This window comes from Cetorhinus maximus, chromosome 31 (genome assembly GCF_964194155.1).
Source record: "Cetorhinus maximus chromosome 31, sCetMax3.hap1.1, whole genome shotgun sequence".
Lineage (NCBI taxonomy): Eukaryota > Metazoa > Chordata > Chondrichthyes > Lamniformes > Cetorhinidae > Cetorhinus > Cetorhinus maximus.
The window spans coordinates 8,523,292-8,537,700 of record NC_135909.1 but is presented as its reverse complement, the minus strand read 5'-3'; the positions used below and the strand labels follow the sequence as shown (position 1 = coordinate 8,537,700).

The 14,409-nt window shown below is 55.4% G+C and overlaps 1 protein-coding gene across 1 annotated transcript; it reads right to left on the bottom strand.

Moving 5' to 3' along the window:
- Window positions 1-5,292: 5,292 nt before the first annotated feature.
- tmed10 (transmembrane p24 trafficking protein 10) lies at window positions 5,293-13,792 on the bottom strand. The gene is made up of 5 exons (XM_078532892.1): window positions 13,506-13,792; window positions 11,029-11,149; window positions 8,584-8,657; window positions 7,956-8,082; window positions 5,293-5,549 (listed from the first exon to the last, which is right to left on the bottom strand). Exons 1-5 carry the CDS (start codon window positions 13,689-13,691, stop codon window positions 5,428-5,430), a joined length of 630 nt encoding a protein of 209 aa, XP_078389018.1. The 5' UTR covers window positions 13,692-13,792; the 3' UTR covers window positions 5,293-5,427.
- Window positions 13,793-14,409: the final 617 nt, after the last annotated feature.

Sequence of the window (14,409 nt, the reverse complement as noted above, 5' to 3'; positions counted from 1 at the left end):
AGAATAAACGGAAATGTGCGCCAGTAACCTCAGTGTCACTCAGCAGCATTCAGGGGGCTAGGGGAGTCAGCCTCGACTGGCCGGTTCCATCTGCCCCCTTTGTCCACCAACCACCCCCCCCCCCCAAAAATCCAACCCAGAACCAGGAACAAAACCAAGCATTTCACCAACTGGAGGGACAGAGGTGACGACACGAGGCAAAGCATGTGCAGACTGAGGCAGCTAGCAGGGTTTGGAGAGTTTAACCAGTGCTCCAGTCACTCAAGACAAATACAAAATATTCGGCTCTCCCTCAGAGAAGTGGATTTGGCTTTTTTTTTAAAATAAATTTCACTTGCCCCTCCTGATCCCATTTTTAAAATAAATAATTCTCTCTTTTATTTCCGCTCTCCCCTATTTTCCTGAAAGCTCTCTGCTTTAGACCGTGCTGATTATTCCAAACCACCAATTTCCTCCAGAACACGCTATCCAATTAAAACAAAGTCCACACAAGAAGTGAACGGCACAAAGTTAAAGTGAACCAAGGTTTTCCCCAAATACCTTAGTATCAAGATACTACACAACCCCTTGCCACAAACTGGGGCATTTAAAAATTCTTCTCCCGTAATGCTCCCTCTTTAGCCACTCATCTGTTGTAATTGTCTGTAACATATGGAGTTACAGATAGGGTAAAAGCCAGAAAGTTGGGCTGAACCTTTTTATGAAACACCAAGTTCGGCCCCAGATGCAGTATTGTGACCAATTCTAGGCACCACCACTTTGGGAAGGTGGTGAAGTCTTTGGAGAGGAGATTTACTCGATTGGCACCAGGGATGAGAGACTTCAGTCCAAAGCTGAGCTCGAACTGAGAGACTATCTTTGTGCCAGGTACCATTCCAGCCCTGTGAGATCTTTACACCCGATTCCCCATTGGCTCAAATTTTGTTAGGGCTCCTTGATATCGCGTTTGGTCAGATGCTGCCTTGATGCCAAGGGAAATCACTCCCACTTCACCGCTGGAACAGAGACGTTTAATCAATGTTTGGACCATGACAGCAATGGGATCTGCAGCTGAGATGACCTGGTGGAACCCAAACGGAGTATCGGTGAGAAGGTATTTGGTGCTGCTTGTCAGTCCTGTCGACAACACTGTCCATTATTTTGCCGATGATTGAGAGTAGGCTGACAGGATGACGTTGGTTTGCTCTTCGTCTCTCCCCCAAGCCCCGAGCCCCGTCTGAGATTAAACAGGCCCAACTCCAGCTTTCAATTACAAATCCATTTTATTCTTAGATCTTATGCACAAAGATTTCCAAAGAATTAATTGATTTTTTTTTACATAAAAGGACCCAGACCCCGGTCACTCCCAACACAAAGGACACAGATATTGGTCACTCCCACAGTGATAGGACGCAGGCCCCGGTCACTCCCGCGGCGGAAGGGACGCAGACCCCGGTCACTCCCGCGGCGGAAGGGACGCAGACCCCGGTCACTCCCGCGGCGGAAGGGACGCAGACCCCGGTCACTCCCGCGGCGGAAGGGACGCAGACCCCGGTCACTCCCGCGGCGGAAGGGACGCAGACCCCGGTCACTCCCGCGGCGGAAGGGACGCAGACCCCGGTCACTCCCGCGGCGGAAGGGACGCAGACCCCGGTCACTCCCGCGGCGGAAGGGACGCAGACCCCGGTCACTCCCGCGGCGGAAGGGACGCAGACCCCGGTCACTCCCGCGGCGGAAGGGACGCAGACCCCGGTCACTCCCGCGGCGGAAGGGACGCAGACCCCGGTCACTCCCGCGGCGGAAGGGACGCAGACCCCGGTCACTCCCGCGGCGGAAGGGACGCAGACCCCGGTCACTCCCGCGGCGGAAGGGACGCAGACCCCGGTCACTCCCGCGGCGGAAGGGACGCAGACCCCGGTCACTCCCGCGGCGGAAGGGACGCAGACCCCGGTCACTCCCGCGGCGGAAGGGACGCAGACCCCGGTCACTCCCGCGGCGGAAGGGACGCAGACCCCGGTCACTCCCGCGGCGGAAGGGACGCAGACCCCGGTCACTCCCGCGGCGGAAGGGACGCAGACCCCGGTCACTCCCGCGGCGGAAGGGACGCAGACCCCGGTCACTCCCGCGGCGGAAGGGACGCAGACCCCGGTCACTCCCGCGGCGGAAGGGACGCAGACCCCGGTCACTCCCGCGGCGGAAGGGACGCAGACCCCGGTCACTCCCGCGGCGGAAGGGACGCAGACCCCGGTCACTCCCGCGGCGGAAGGGACGCAGACCCCGGTCACTCCCGCGGCGGAAGGGACGCAGACCCCGGTCACTCCCGCGGCGGAAGGGACGCAGACCCCGGTCACTCCCGCGGCGGAAGGGACGCAGACCCCGGTCACTCCCGCGGCGGAAGGGACGCAGACCCCGGTCACTCCCGCGGCGGAAGGGACGCAGACCCCGGTCACTCCCGCGGCGGAAGGGACGCAGACCCCGGTCACTCCCGCGGCGGAAGGGACGCAGACCCCGGTCACTCCCACGGCGAAAGGACCCGACTCTGGTCACTCCCACAGCGGAAGGACGCAGACCCCGGTCACTCCCACAGAGGAAGGACGCAGACCCCGGTCACTCCCACAGCGGAAGGACGCAGACCCCGGTCACTCCCACAGCGGAAGGACGCAGACCCCGGTCACTCCCACAGCGGAAGGACGCAGACCCCGGTCACTCCCACAGCAGAAGGACGCAGACCCCGGTCAGTCCCACAGCGGAAGGACCCCGGACTCTGGTCACTCCCACAGCGAAAGGACCCCGACTCTGGTCACTCCCACAGCGAAAGGACCACGACTCTGGTCACTCCCACAGTGAAAGGACCCCGACTCTGGTCACTCCCACAGCAGAAGGACCTCGACTCTGGTCACTCCCACAGTGAAAGGACCCGACTCTGGTCACTCCCACAGCGGAAGGACCCCGACTCTGGTCACTCCCACAGCGGAAGGACCCGACTCTGGTCACTCCCACAGCGAAAGGACCACGACTCTGGTCACTCCCACAGCAGAAGGACCTCGACTCTGGTCACTCCCACAGCAGAAGGACCTCGACTCTGGTCACTCCCACAGCAGAAGGACCTCGACTCTGGTCACCCCCACAGCGGAAGGACCCCGACTCTGGTCACTCCCACAGCGAAAGGACCACGACTCTGGTCACTCCCACAGCGGAAAGACCCCGACTCTGGTCACTCCCACAGTGAAAGGAAGCAGAGATTGGTCAATCCCACAGGGAGCGAGGAGGATGAAAAGCTGAGGAGACAGACAATAACAGCCGGAAAAGGAAATTGGAAATGTTTGAGCCCCCAAACGGTGCACTTTAAAAACAAAACTTTTACCCGGGCAGCACATTTACATCAGCATGTTAGAGGGTTGTTGTAGACTGAATGGGCCCATGATTATCACAGTCCCTAGTGAACCCATTGTCACTAATATCAGATACAGGCACTAAATAGCACAACCAGATTCATCCATCACTGCTTCTCATTGAAACAAGTGTTTGAGGGAGAAGGGAATAGAGGGTTATGATGGTAAATCGAGATGAGAAAGGGAGACAGGTTGTTAGTTGGGAAGGTAACTGAACTGTAAGATGGAGCTGATTTCAAAGCTGCACATTCCGTCCTCGTTTTTATGTTTCCATAATAGTTTTGTGCAAACATATTAAAACTGAAACTCCTCTGACATGGTCACACTCCATTTATGGAGCAGCATTCTAAATGTGGACTCAGGAATTTATATCGCTAAAATACTGACAGGAAATGAACACAATCCCCAATAATGTTGAGAGCCAGAGGGGGGTTGGTCAGGGTTCGAGAGCCAGAGGGGGGGCCGGTCAGCGTGCGAGAGCCAGAGGGGGGCCGGTCAGCGTGCGAGAGCCAGAGGGGGGCCGGTCAGCGTGCGAGAGCCAGAGGGGGTGCCGGTCAGCGTGCGAGAGCCAGAGGGGGGGCCGGTCAGCGTGCGAGAGCCAGAGGGGGGGCCGGTCAGCGTGCGAGAGCCAGAGGGGGGGCCGGTCAGCGTGCGAGAGCCAGAGGGGGGGCCGGTCAGCGTGCGAGAGCCAGAGGGGGGGCCGGTCAGCGTGCGAGAGCCAGAGGGGGGGCCGGTCAGCGTGCGAGAGCCAGAGGGGGGGCGGTCAGGGTTCGACAGCCAGAGGGGGGCCGGTCAGGGTTTGAGAGCCAGAGGGGGGACCGGTCAGTGTTCGAGACCCAGAGGGGGGACCGGTCAGTGTTCGAGAGCTAGAGGGGGACCGGTCAGCGTTCGAGAGCCAGAGGGGGGACCGGTCAGGGTTCGAGAGCCAGAGGGGGGCCAGTCAAGATTTGAGTGACCAGGTGGGGATTTGAAAGTTAGAGGGGCAGCCAAAACATCCCATGTAGGTGGTAAGAACACAGATCTGAAGAGGGCATCACCTGCTTCGAGTCCAGCGCCTCCCTCAGTTCTGGTTAACTTCCTCCAAAAGCCTGACTTTGGGGTCGGGCGGGTGGGGGGAAAAGTGGAACAATTTTTTAAGGAAGAAATAATTCCATTTTCTTCAAACCCCTCCTCAATGATATAGAAACATCAGGAAGTCTCGCCCCTGACAATGTCTGCGGACACATGTGCAGCATCTATGGGGAGGAGGCAATAAAACATACACGTGTTAGGTCGGGACAGGACTTTCTGAACAATTCACAGACATTATTTCAGCAGATATGACAGCAACAGTATATCAAAATTCAAGAGCAGAAACAGTGCAAACCACCTTGGTAGACGGTTACAGGGGCTGTGCCCGATATCTAGTAAAACCACTCCCAGCCCCTATACTTACAGGAGGCAGGATAAGCAACAAAAATCATTTTAACTGAAGGGGTGACAATATTAATATCAAAGCCCCATGCGTTTATAGGGCAGGCTCCAAAGCAGGGTTCAAGAGGCTGCCACCAGCCCTGGCTGGTGAGTTCGGAGGTTCAAGTCCCAGCCAGTAACTGAGAGGCAGCCCTCACCGCCACTCCATCTACCCCCACCCACCCTCCCCACAGCATTGCCCCTGTCAATCACAGACTCTCACCGGCAGATGAGAGGAACCGGTTGAAATGATACCAATCTTTACAATTGAATTTGCACTTCTGTCTCCCTCTCTTGGGAAGCGACCTGACCAGATAGAAAGCAAATGAGAGCTCAGGACAGCAAACGGTGCAGGTCCCATCTCCTGCCTGACAATACAATCGCTCGTGGGACTCGCAGAGGTCTGAAACTCTGAACGATGGGTCAACAACAGGCTGCAAACGCTACAAATTAAAACACAATCCTCAAGTTCAAATATTTAAAGCACCGCGTTTAATACAAAGAAATGTTATTGTAAATTAACACCCACCCCCTCCGGACAGCCCTCCCCTCACAGACGCACACGGGCCTACGTTACACGTACACACGTCCCTTCCCATCAGCATCACTCGATGAGTTTCTTGGCTTTGAAGAAACGACGCAAATAAAAGACCTGCCAGGTCGCCAGGCCAACAAGGCAGCACATTGAGAAGATGCTGAAGTACAGGACTCGGGCGCTGGTAGACTCTGCAAAGAGAGAGAGAGAGAGAGAGAAGCACGTCAAACAGTTTGTAGGAGTGGATTTAACGGGTATGCGCCTGCTACGATATTACTGCATTAAGCTCAGTTTCCTTGTTTCGAGGTCACCATTGCTCGGAGTCTGGCCCTCAGCCAATGCCGGGACTTTCTCTCGCTAACATCCCAAGCTGTCTGTCCAGCCACCATAAGCAAAGAATGAAACAATTCCAAACTGGGCAATGGAACACCTCACTCTCCTTGTCACTTGTCCCTGTTCCGCCCAAAACCTATTGCGCGTCTTGGAAAGAGCCTGAGAGAAAGGAAAGCTTAGGATGCTTTTCAGAATGTCGAGGCGGGAAATTCGCTTGCAGACCCATTGACCACCCCCACCAGGCTCAGAATCTACGCACCATCCCCACCCCCGAAGCCAAAATCTACTCCCCGACCCCGAGCCCAGAATCTACTCCCCGACCCCGAGCCCAGAATCTACTCCCCCTCCCCGAACCCAGAATCTACTCCCCCTCCCCGAAGCCAGAATCTACTCCCCCTCCCCGAACCCAGAATCTACTCCCCCTCCCCGAACCCAGAATCTACTCCCTCTCCCCGAACCCAGAATCTACCCCCCCCGCCCCGAACCCAGAATCTACTCCCCCTCCCCGAACCCAGAATCTACTCCCCCTCCCCGAACCCAGAATCTACTCCCCTCCCCGAACCCAGAATCTACTCCCCATCCCCGAAATCTACTCCCCTTCCCCGAACCCAGAATCTACTCCCCATCCCCGAAATCTACTACCCTTCCCCGAACCAGAATCTACTCCCCCTCCCCGAACCCAGAATCTACCCCCCCTCCCCGAACCCAGAATCTATTCCCCTCCCCGAACCCAGAATCTACTCCCCATCCCCGAACCTATAATCTACTCCTCATCCCCACCACCGAACCTAGAATCTACTCCCCCTCCCCACCGCCCAGCTCGGAATCTACTCCCCTTCCTATCCTCGAACCCAGAATCTACTCCCCCTCCCCACCGCACAGCTCAGAATCTACTCCCCTTCCCATCCTCGAACCCAGAATCTACTCCCCACCCATCACCGAACCCTGAATCTACTCCCCCCAATCCCCGAACCCAGAATCTACTCCCCCTCCCCGAACCCAGAATCTACTCCCCCTCCCCGAACCCAGAATCTACTCCCCCTCCCCGAACCCAGAATCTACTCCCCCTCCCCGAAGCCAGAATCTACTCCCCCTCCCCGAAGCCAGAATCTACTCCCCCTCCCCGAACCCAGAATCTACTCCCCCTCCCCGAACCCAGAATCTACTCCCCCTCCCCGAACCCAGAATCTACCCCCGCCGCCCCGAACCCAGAATCTACTCCCCCTCCCTGAACCCAGAATCTACTCCATCTCCCCGAAGCCAGAATCTACTCCCCTTCCCCGAACCCAGATTCAACTCCCCCTCCCCGAACCCAGAATCTACTCCCCATCCCCGAACCCAGAATCTACTCCCCCTCCCCGAACCCAGAATCTACTCCCCCTCCCCCCGAACCCAGAATCTACTCCCCTCCCCGAACCCAGAATCTACTCCCCTTCCCCGAACCCAGAATCTACTCCCCCTCCCCGAACCCAGAATCGACTCCCCTCCCCGAACCCAGAATCTACTCCACATCCCCGAACCCAGAATCTACTCCCCTCCCCGAACCCAGAATCTACTCCCCTCCCCGAACCCAGAATCTACTCCCCTCCCCGAACCCAGAATCTACTCCCCCTCCCCGAACCCAGAATCTACTCCCCCTCCCCGAACCCAGAATCTACTCCCCCTCCCCGAACCCAGAATCTACCCCCCCCCCAATCCCCGAACCCAGAATCTACTCCCCCTCCCCGAAGCCAGAATCTACTCCCCCTCCCCGAACCCAGAATCTACTCCCCATCCCCGAACCCAGAATCTACTCCCCATCCCCGAACCCAGAATCTACTCCCCACCCCCGAACCCAGAATCTACTCCCCACCCCCGAACCCAGAATCTACTCCCCATCCCCGAACCCAGAATCTACTCCCCCTCCCCGAACCCAGAATCTACTCCCCCTCCCCGAACCCAGAATCTACTCCCCATCCCCACCACCAAGCCCAGAATCTACTCCCAATCCCCATTGCCAAACCCAGAACCTACTCCACATCCCCATCACCAAGCCCAGAATCCACTCCCCACCACCGAGCCCACAATCTACTCCCCGTCCCCATCCCCGAACCCAGAATCTACTCCCCATCCCGGAACCCGGAGTTAAAACCATGTACTTGAGACTAAAAGAATGGCTGACAACCATCGAGCAAGGACGCAGGACGCACCACATCCGCCCCCCCCACCACAAGGGACCCGAGAGCAGATTAAAGCACACTGCCCAAATCTGGAGACCTTCCTACCATTGGTGTCCCTCATCTCCTCCTCTCTCTGCTTCATGTAGGCAAAGTCGTTCACGATCGATTCCGACAAATCCTCTAATCGCCGTAGCTCCACCTCCAGAGGCTTCAGCTTCTCTGCCTTGGCGATCTAGGCACAGACAGAGATCAAGAGACATGGTCTGTACAGTACACCCGAGGACACCGCGGGACCCCCTCTAACAACCCAGCTTGTGCAAAAACAGGGCGGCCGCAGCTCTCCTCAACAGCAGCGTGGCTGTACCTGCACCACATGGGCTCCAGGGTGCAAACGCCTGCACGGGGAGACCCCAGCCCAGACGTCCGCACAGGGGGAGGTCCCGGCCAAGATGGGGAGTGGGGGAGGACCAGACGCCCGCACGGGGGCCAGAGCACAAACAGATGAACACACTCTCAAAGGGCTGCAAGCAAACACAGAGGCAAACGGGTTGTCTGTGTCGAACTCAGGTGAATGGCACCGATCTGAGGTGAAGCTTAAGTATATCAGGCTAAGGAATTGATGGAGACAGGGCAGGGTCACAGGCCGAGGCCCACATGGTCGAACGACCTGTTGCTGTGTTGTAAATTCAGTGTTATTCCCGCAGGAAAGAGAATATAAGGCATGGGAACTTACATCTTCATAGTTCTTGGCTTCAACGCCATGCTTCGTGTTGAGGACAATCATCTGATCAGGAACACGGAAATGGCCTGAGAACAAGCAAGGACACCAAGCTTAGAATTCACTTCCCAATGTCGAGGTGGGAATCTTGCCTGCCCCCACCCCACAACTCCCGACTCCACCAAGCTCAGAATCTACCTCCCAACCCCAAGCCCCGAATGACCCCCAACCCCAGAATCTACCCCCAGCCCCGACACCGAGCCCGGAATCTCCCCCAACCCCGACATCTCCCCCAACCCCGACACCGAGCTCGGAATCTCCCCCAACCCCGACCCCAGAATCTCCCCCAACCCCACTCCCCCCTAGCCCAAAACCTCCCCCCAACCCCAACTGAGCCCAGAATCTCCACAATACTCTACATTTGTACATGGACTTTCTGTTTTTCATTTTTGAAGTAAACAGGTACAGCTCTTGCCTTAAGGCTGTGGACAAATCTTAGCCTTCTACAAAATACGTTTTTAACACCACCCACAATTTATCTGTATTTTATCCGTGAACAGCATTGCTCTGTCCATTGTGATCAATTGCTGCCTCATTCTTTCAAAACCTAGAGTTCAAACTCTCAAATCTAGCATCCAATTCAGTCAGGTTGGGCTCTGTGTTAGCTGGGCAGTCCCTTACCCCTAATTTGCTGATTACATCAGGCTCATTACTCTTTTCTTTTATTCATGGGTATGGGCATCGCTGGTTTGGCCAATTTTTATTGTCCATCCCAAATTGCCCCTTGAGAAGGTGGTGGTGAGCCGCCTTCTTGAGCCGCTGCAGTCCATGTGGTGTAGGTACACCCACAGTGCTGTTAGGGAGTGAGTTCCAGGATTTTGACCCTGCGACAGTGAAGGAAAGGCCAATATATTTCCAAGTCAAGATGGTGAAAATCAATAAAATAAAAAAAAACAGGTTAGGCCTTTATTCAACAGAGTTTAGAAGAATGAGGGGTGATCTTATTGAAACGTACAAGACTGAGGGGGCTAGACAGGGTAGATGTTTAGAAGTTGTTTCCACTAGTGGGGGGGATCTCGAACTAGGGGACATAGTTACAGAATATTGGGACACATTTAAAACTCAGATGCGAAGGAATTTCTTCTCTCAGAGGGTAGTGAATGACTGGAATTCTCTACCCCAGAGTTGTGGAGGCTAGATCACTGAAAGTATTTGAAAAGGAGGTGGACAGATTTTTGAAATATTGGGGAGTTGAGGGCTGAGAGGAGCTGACACGAAAGAGGAGTTGAGGCCTGGGGTAGATCAGCCATGATCTTACTGAATGGCAGGGCAGGCTTGAGGGGCCGAATGGCCTACTCCTGCTCCTATTTCTTTTGTTCTTATGTTATGTGAGTGGCTTGGAGGGGAACTTGAAGGTGGTGGTGCGCCCATGCACCTACTGCCCTTGTCCTAAATGGTAGCAGTTGCAGATTTGGAAGGTGCTGTCGGTGAAGCCTTGGCGAGTTGCTGCAGTGCATCTTGTAGATGGTACACACTGCTGCCACTGTGCGTCGGTGGTGGAGAGAATGGATGTTGAAGGTGGATGGGGTGCCAATCAAGCGAGCTGCTTTTTCCTGGATGGTGTCAAGCTTCTTATATTTTAAGGTGGTGGGCGGGGTGCTGAACAAGCAGGCTGCTTTGTCCTGGATGGTGTTCGACGTCTTGAGAGTTGTTGGAACTGTACTCACAGGCAAACGGAGAGCATTCCACCACGCTCCTGACCTGTGCCTTGTAGATGCTGGTCGAAGGCTGAAATCTCTCATTTTAACAACTCTGTTTTTATAACCAGCTTCTCCGATCTCCCCGTTTGTAGATCTCACTACTTTTAATCTCTGCTAGGAGGAGGCCTGGAAACAACTCACACCAAGTTCGTGCAGTCGTTTCTAGTCCTCAATCCTACTCAGGCTGTTTCTTCACCTTCACTGATACCGGTTCCTGGTAATGCAGTAAGGAGGTCCCTCATCAATATTACACAGCCTCCTTGTCCAAGTTCCCTTTCTTTTCTCAAGACTTAATAACCTGGAAAATGGAACCTCGGCCATAGAATTTGTTTTCGGTTCTTGGTCACTGCTAGATTTGCTCTACTAATGCACTCACTTCATTCCCTACACCATGTGCATTTTGCAATGCCGCAGTTTTTCCCAACTTCCTAAACTTATCACAGCTCCTTTGTTTAAATGTTATATTTCTATTATTGCCTGTATTTTTTTTTAATCTTAATGAAGCTGTTTTTTTTTAAATTTGGAATTTGCTCTCGTCCCTTTCTTTTGATGTCGGGTTTATCTTTCACTTATCATTCCCACCCTAAACTCCGCCTCTCTAGCCCAGACCCTCTCCCCATGCCCCTGGAACCCACCCATACCCCGACGTCAAAACTCTGCCCCACTCCGCCACCCCCCCCCCTCTCCCCCATACTCTCACCTGCAGGGAGGCGGTTCTCGAAGCAGATCTCAAACATGTCGTAGTCGTCGGTGGTGAAAGCGAACTTGCCCTTGTTTGCCTCCTCCTTGGAGTAGAGGATGTGGCCCGAGGAGTCCGTCACCTGGCCGGACAGGGAAATCAGAGGTTTATATCCTGACACCCAGCCTGGCTCCCAACTCGCCGACCTCCATCCCTGTCCTCCCCGTGCTCGGAGATACCTTCACCGCCCACACTTTGGCCCAGGAGATCCCTACGGTGCCCAAGGTCCCTAAATCAGTCCAGCCTCAGCAACACTGAGCTCGGCAATCACTCAAGTAATTTCTAACTGGAGCTAAGAGCTGTGCAGGAGTCGAGAGATTTAGGTATCCAAGTGCAGGAATCATTAACAAGTGAACAGGTACAAAAAAATTATTAAAAAGGTTAATGGAATTTTATTTTTATTAATTCATTCTTGGGATGTGGGTGCCTCTGGCTAGGCCAGCATTTATTGCCCATCCCTAATTGCCCTTGAGAAGGTGGTGATGAGCCACCTTCTTGAACCATGTGGTATAGGTACACCCACAGTGCTAATAGGGAGGGAGTTCCAGGGTTTTGACCCAGCGACAGTGAAGGGATGACGATATATTTCCAAGTCAGGATGGGGAGTGGCTTGGAGGGGAACTTCCAGGTGGTGGTGTTCCCGTCTATCTGCTGCCCTTGTCTTTCTAGGTGGTAGCAGTCGTCGGTTTGGAAGGTGTTGTCTAAGGAGCCTTCGTGAGTTTCTTCAGTGCATCTTCTAAATGGTACACACTGCTGCCACTGTGCGTCGGTGGTGGAGGGAATGAATGTTTGCGGATGTGGTGCCAATCAAGCGGGCTGCTTTGTCCTGGATGGTGTCAAGCTTCTTGAATGTTGTTGGAGCTGTACTCCATCCAGACAAGTGGGGAGTATTCCATCGCACTCCTGACTTGTGCCTTGTAGATGGTGGACAGGCTTTGGGGAGTCAGGAGGTGAGTTACTCGCTGCAGAATTTCCAGCCTCTGACCTGCTCTTGTGGCCAGAGTATTTATATGGCTAGCGCAGTTCAGTTTCTGGTCATGGTAACCCCCAGGATGTTGATAGTGGGGGATTCAGCGATGGTAATGCCATTGAATATCAAGGCGCGATGAATAGGTTCTCTCTTGTTGGAGGTGGTCATTGTCTGGTACTTGTGTGGCACGAATGTTACTTGCCACTTGTCAGCCTAAGCGGCCTCTCGCTCAGTGATGGCCTATATCTCAAAAGGCTGGAATACAAAGAGATGGCCGTATCTAACAGCTGCCCAGAGCTCTCCTCAGAGCACATCTGGAGTAACTGTGTTCGGTACTTTACACCTCACCGCAGATCGAGGGTGGGATGCAGTGCAGGTTATCCAGAACGATACTGGGGGTAAAAGGATGAAAATATGAAGCCAGATCGCACTGAGTACGTTTACAGTGAGCAGCTGGTTCAGCCAGTCATGGTCAGATCTGGCTGCATGGTGTCAGGGATCATCCACCCCTCTGTCAAAGCTATTCTTTAATCACCCTGGAACACTAAGATAAGCACACAGCTTCTTTCCTGCAAACCAACCGTTCTTCTTAAACCCTGCCTCCTGCAGCAAGTGCCACAAAACTCACTGCCTTATCGCCAAGACTGGGAACATCTAATTAGCTGTGTCTACCACTTTCCTCTCTTCCCGTTACCAACGAGGCCAAACTCCCTGGAAGGATCCCTCCACCCTAGCCGAAACACACATTCTCCGAGTTCTTCTCTCTACGCTCATCTCCACCCCACCCCCCCAACCGGGTCTCTCCCCCTCCCACCATCCCCCCTCCCCAACCGGGTCTCTCACCCCCTCCCCCTCCCCAACCGGGTCTCTCACCCCCTCCCCCACCCCCAACCGGGTCTCTCACCCCCTCCCCCTCCCCAACCGGGTCTCTCACCCCCACCCCCTCCCCCTCCCCAACCGGGTCTCTCACCCCCTCCCCCACCCCCAACCGGGTCTCTTACCCCCTCCCCAACCGGGTCTCTCACCCCCACCCCCTCCCCAACCGGGTCTCTCACCCCCACCCCCTCCCCAACCGGGTCTCTCACCCCCACCCCCTCCCCAACCGGGTCTCTCACCCCCACCCCCTCCCCAACCGGGTCTCTCACCCCCACCCCCTCCCCAACCGGGTCTCTCACCCCCACCCCCTCCCCAACCGGGTCTCTCACCCCCTCCCCCTCCCCAACCGGGTCTCTCACCCCCTCCCCCTCCCCAACCGGGTCTCTCACCCCCTCCCCCCTCCTCCCAACCGGGTCTCTCACCCCCTTCCCCCCCCCCAACCGGGTCTCTCTCCCCCTCCCCCCACTGGGTCCCTCTGATTCCCCCCCCACCCCACCACCACTCAGCGCGCCCCGGGTCCCCCCCAACCGGGTCTCTCTCCCCCTTCCCCCACCCACCCACCCACCCAGCCCCCTCCGGGTCTTTCTCTCACCTTCAGGTCTGTTCTCCCTCCAGGTTGTTCACTCAGTTCATACTCCCCTGTCACCAGGACATCTTTGTGGATTTCCTCCCGGAGACATTTCCTGGCGTTGGCCGGTAGCTGAAAGGAGATGGCTCGGGCCTGCGAGATGATGCTGAGGGCAGTGAGAAGCAGAGCGCTGGTCCGCAGAGGGATCATTGCCAGCACTGTGGAGTCAGGCTGTCCGAGCGGCCTGCACTTCCGCTTCCGCTCACGGACGTGGCGCGTACCGGCTGGGTTTTCGGATTCTACTTCCGGGTGAGTGACACGGTGGCAAGGAGCATGCGCAGTCACCCTTGCGTCAACGATCCGGCTAGTCTCGTGCAGGATTGTGGGATTCAGGAGGACTGAGATTGGGATGACTATGAGGTGGAGGAGGACTGTGGGAAACAGGACTCATTAGAAGGAGCGTGGGTAGAGGAAGACCGTGGGATGGAGGAGTACTGTTATAGGGAGGACTGTGACGAAGAGAAGGACTGTGGGATAGTGGAGGACTGAGGGCAGGCGGGGAGGGTTGACTGATATTGGGAGGACTGTGGGATGGAGGAGTACTGATATTGGGAGGACTGTGACGAAGAGAAGGATTGTGGGATACTGGAGGACTGAGGGCAGGCGGGGAGGTTTGACTGATATTGGGAGGATTGTGGGATGTCGGAGGTCTGATTTTGGGAGTGTTGTCAGATAGAGAAGGATTGTGGGATTCAGGAAGACTTGTATTGGGAGGAGTGTGGGTGGAGCTGTGGGGAAGAGGAGGATTGATATTGGGAGGCCTGTGGTGCACTGAAATTAGAAGGACTGGGAGAATTGGGACTGGAAGGACTGGGAAAGCAGGGAAGAGATATCACATCTCACAACCACATCAGGATGTGCCGAAGCC

What these genes read in the sequence shown, in the direction of transcription:
- tmed10 (XM_078532892.1), bottom strand. Translation starts at nt 13,691, where the DNA reads ATGATCCCTCTGCGGACCAGCGCTCTGCTTCTCACTGCCCTCAGCATC. An exon ending in GAGGGAGAACAGACCTGAAG is followed by an intron (nt 11,150 to 13,505) that starts GTGAGAGAAAGA and finishes CTGTCCGGCCAG; the next exon opens with GTGACGGACTCCTCGGGCCA. An exon ending in CGAGAACCGCCTCCCTGCAG is followed by an intron (nt 8,658 to 11,028) that starts GTGAGAGTATGG and finishes GCTTGTTCTCAG; the next exon opens with GCCATTTCCGTGTTCCTGAT.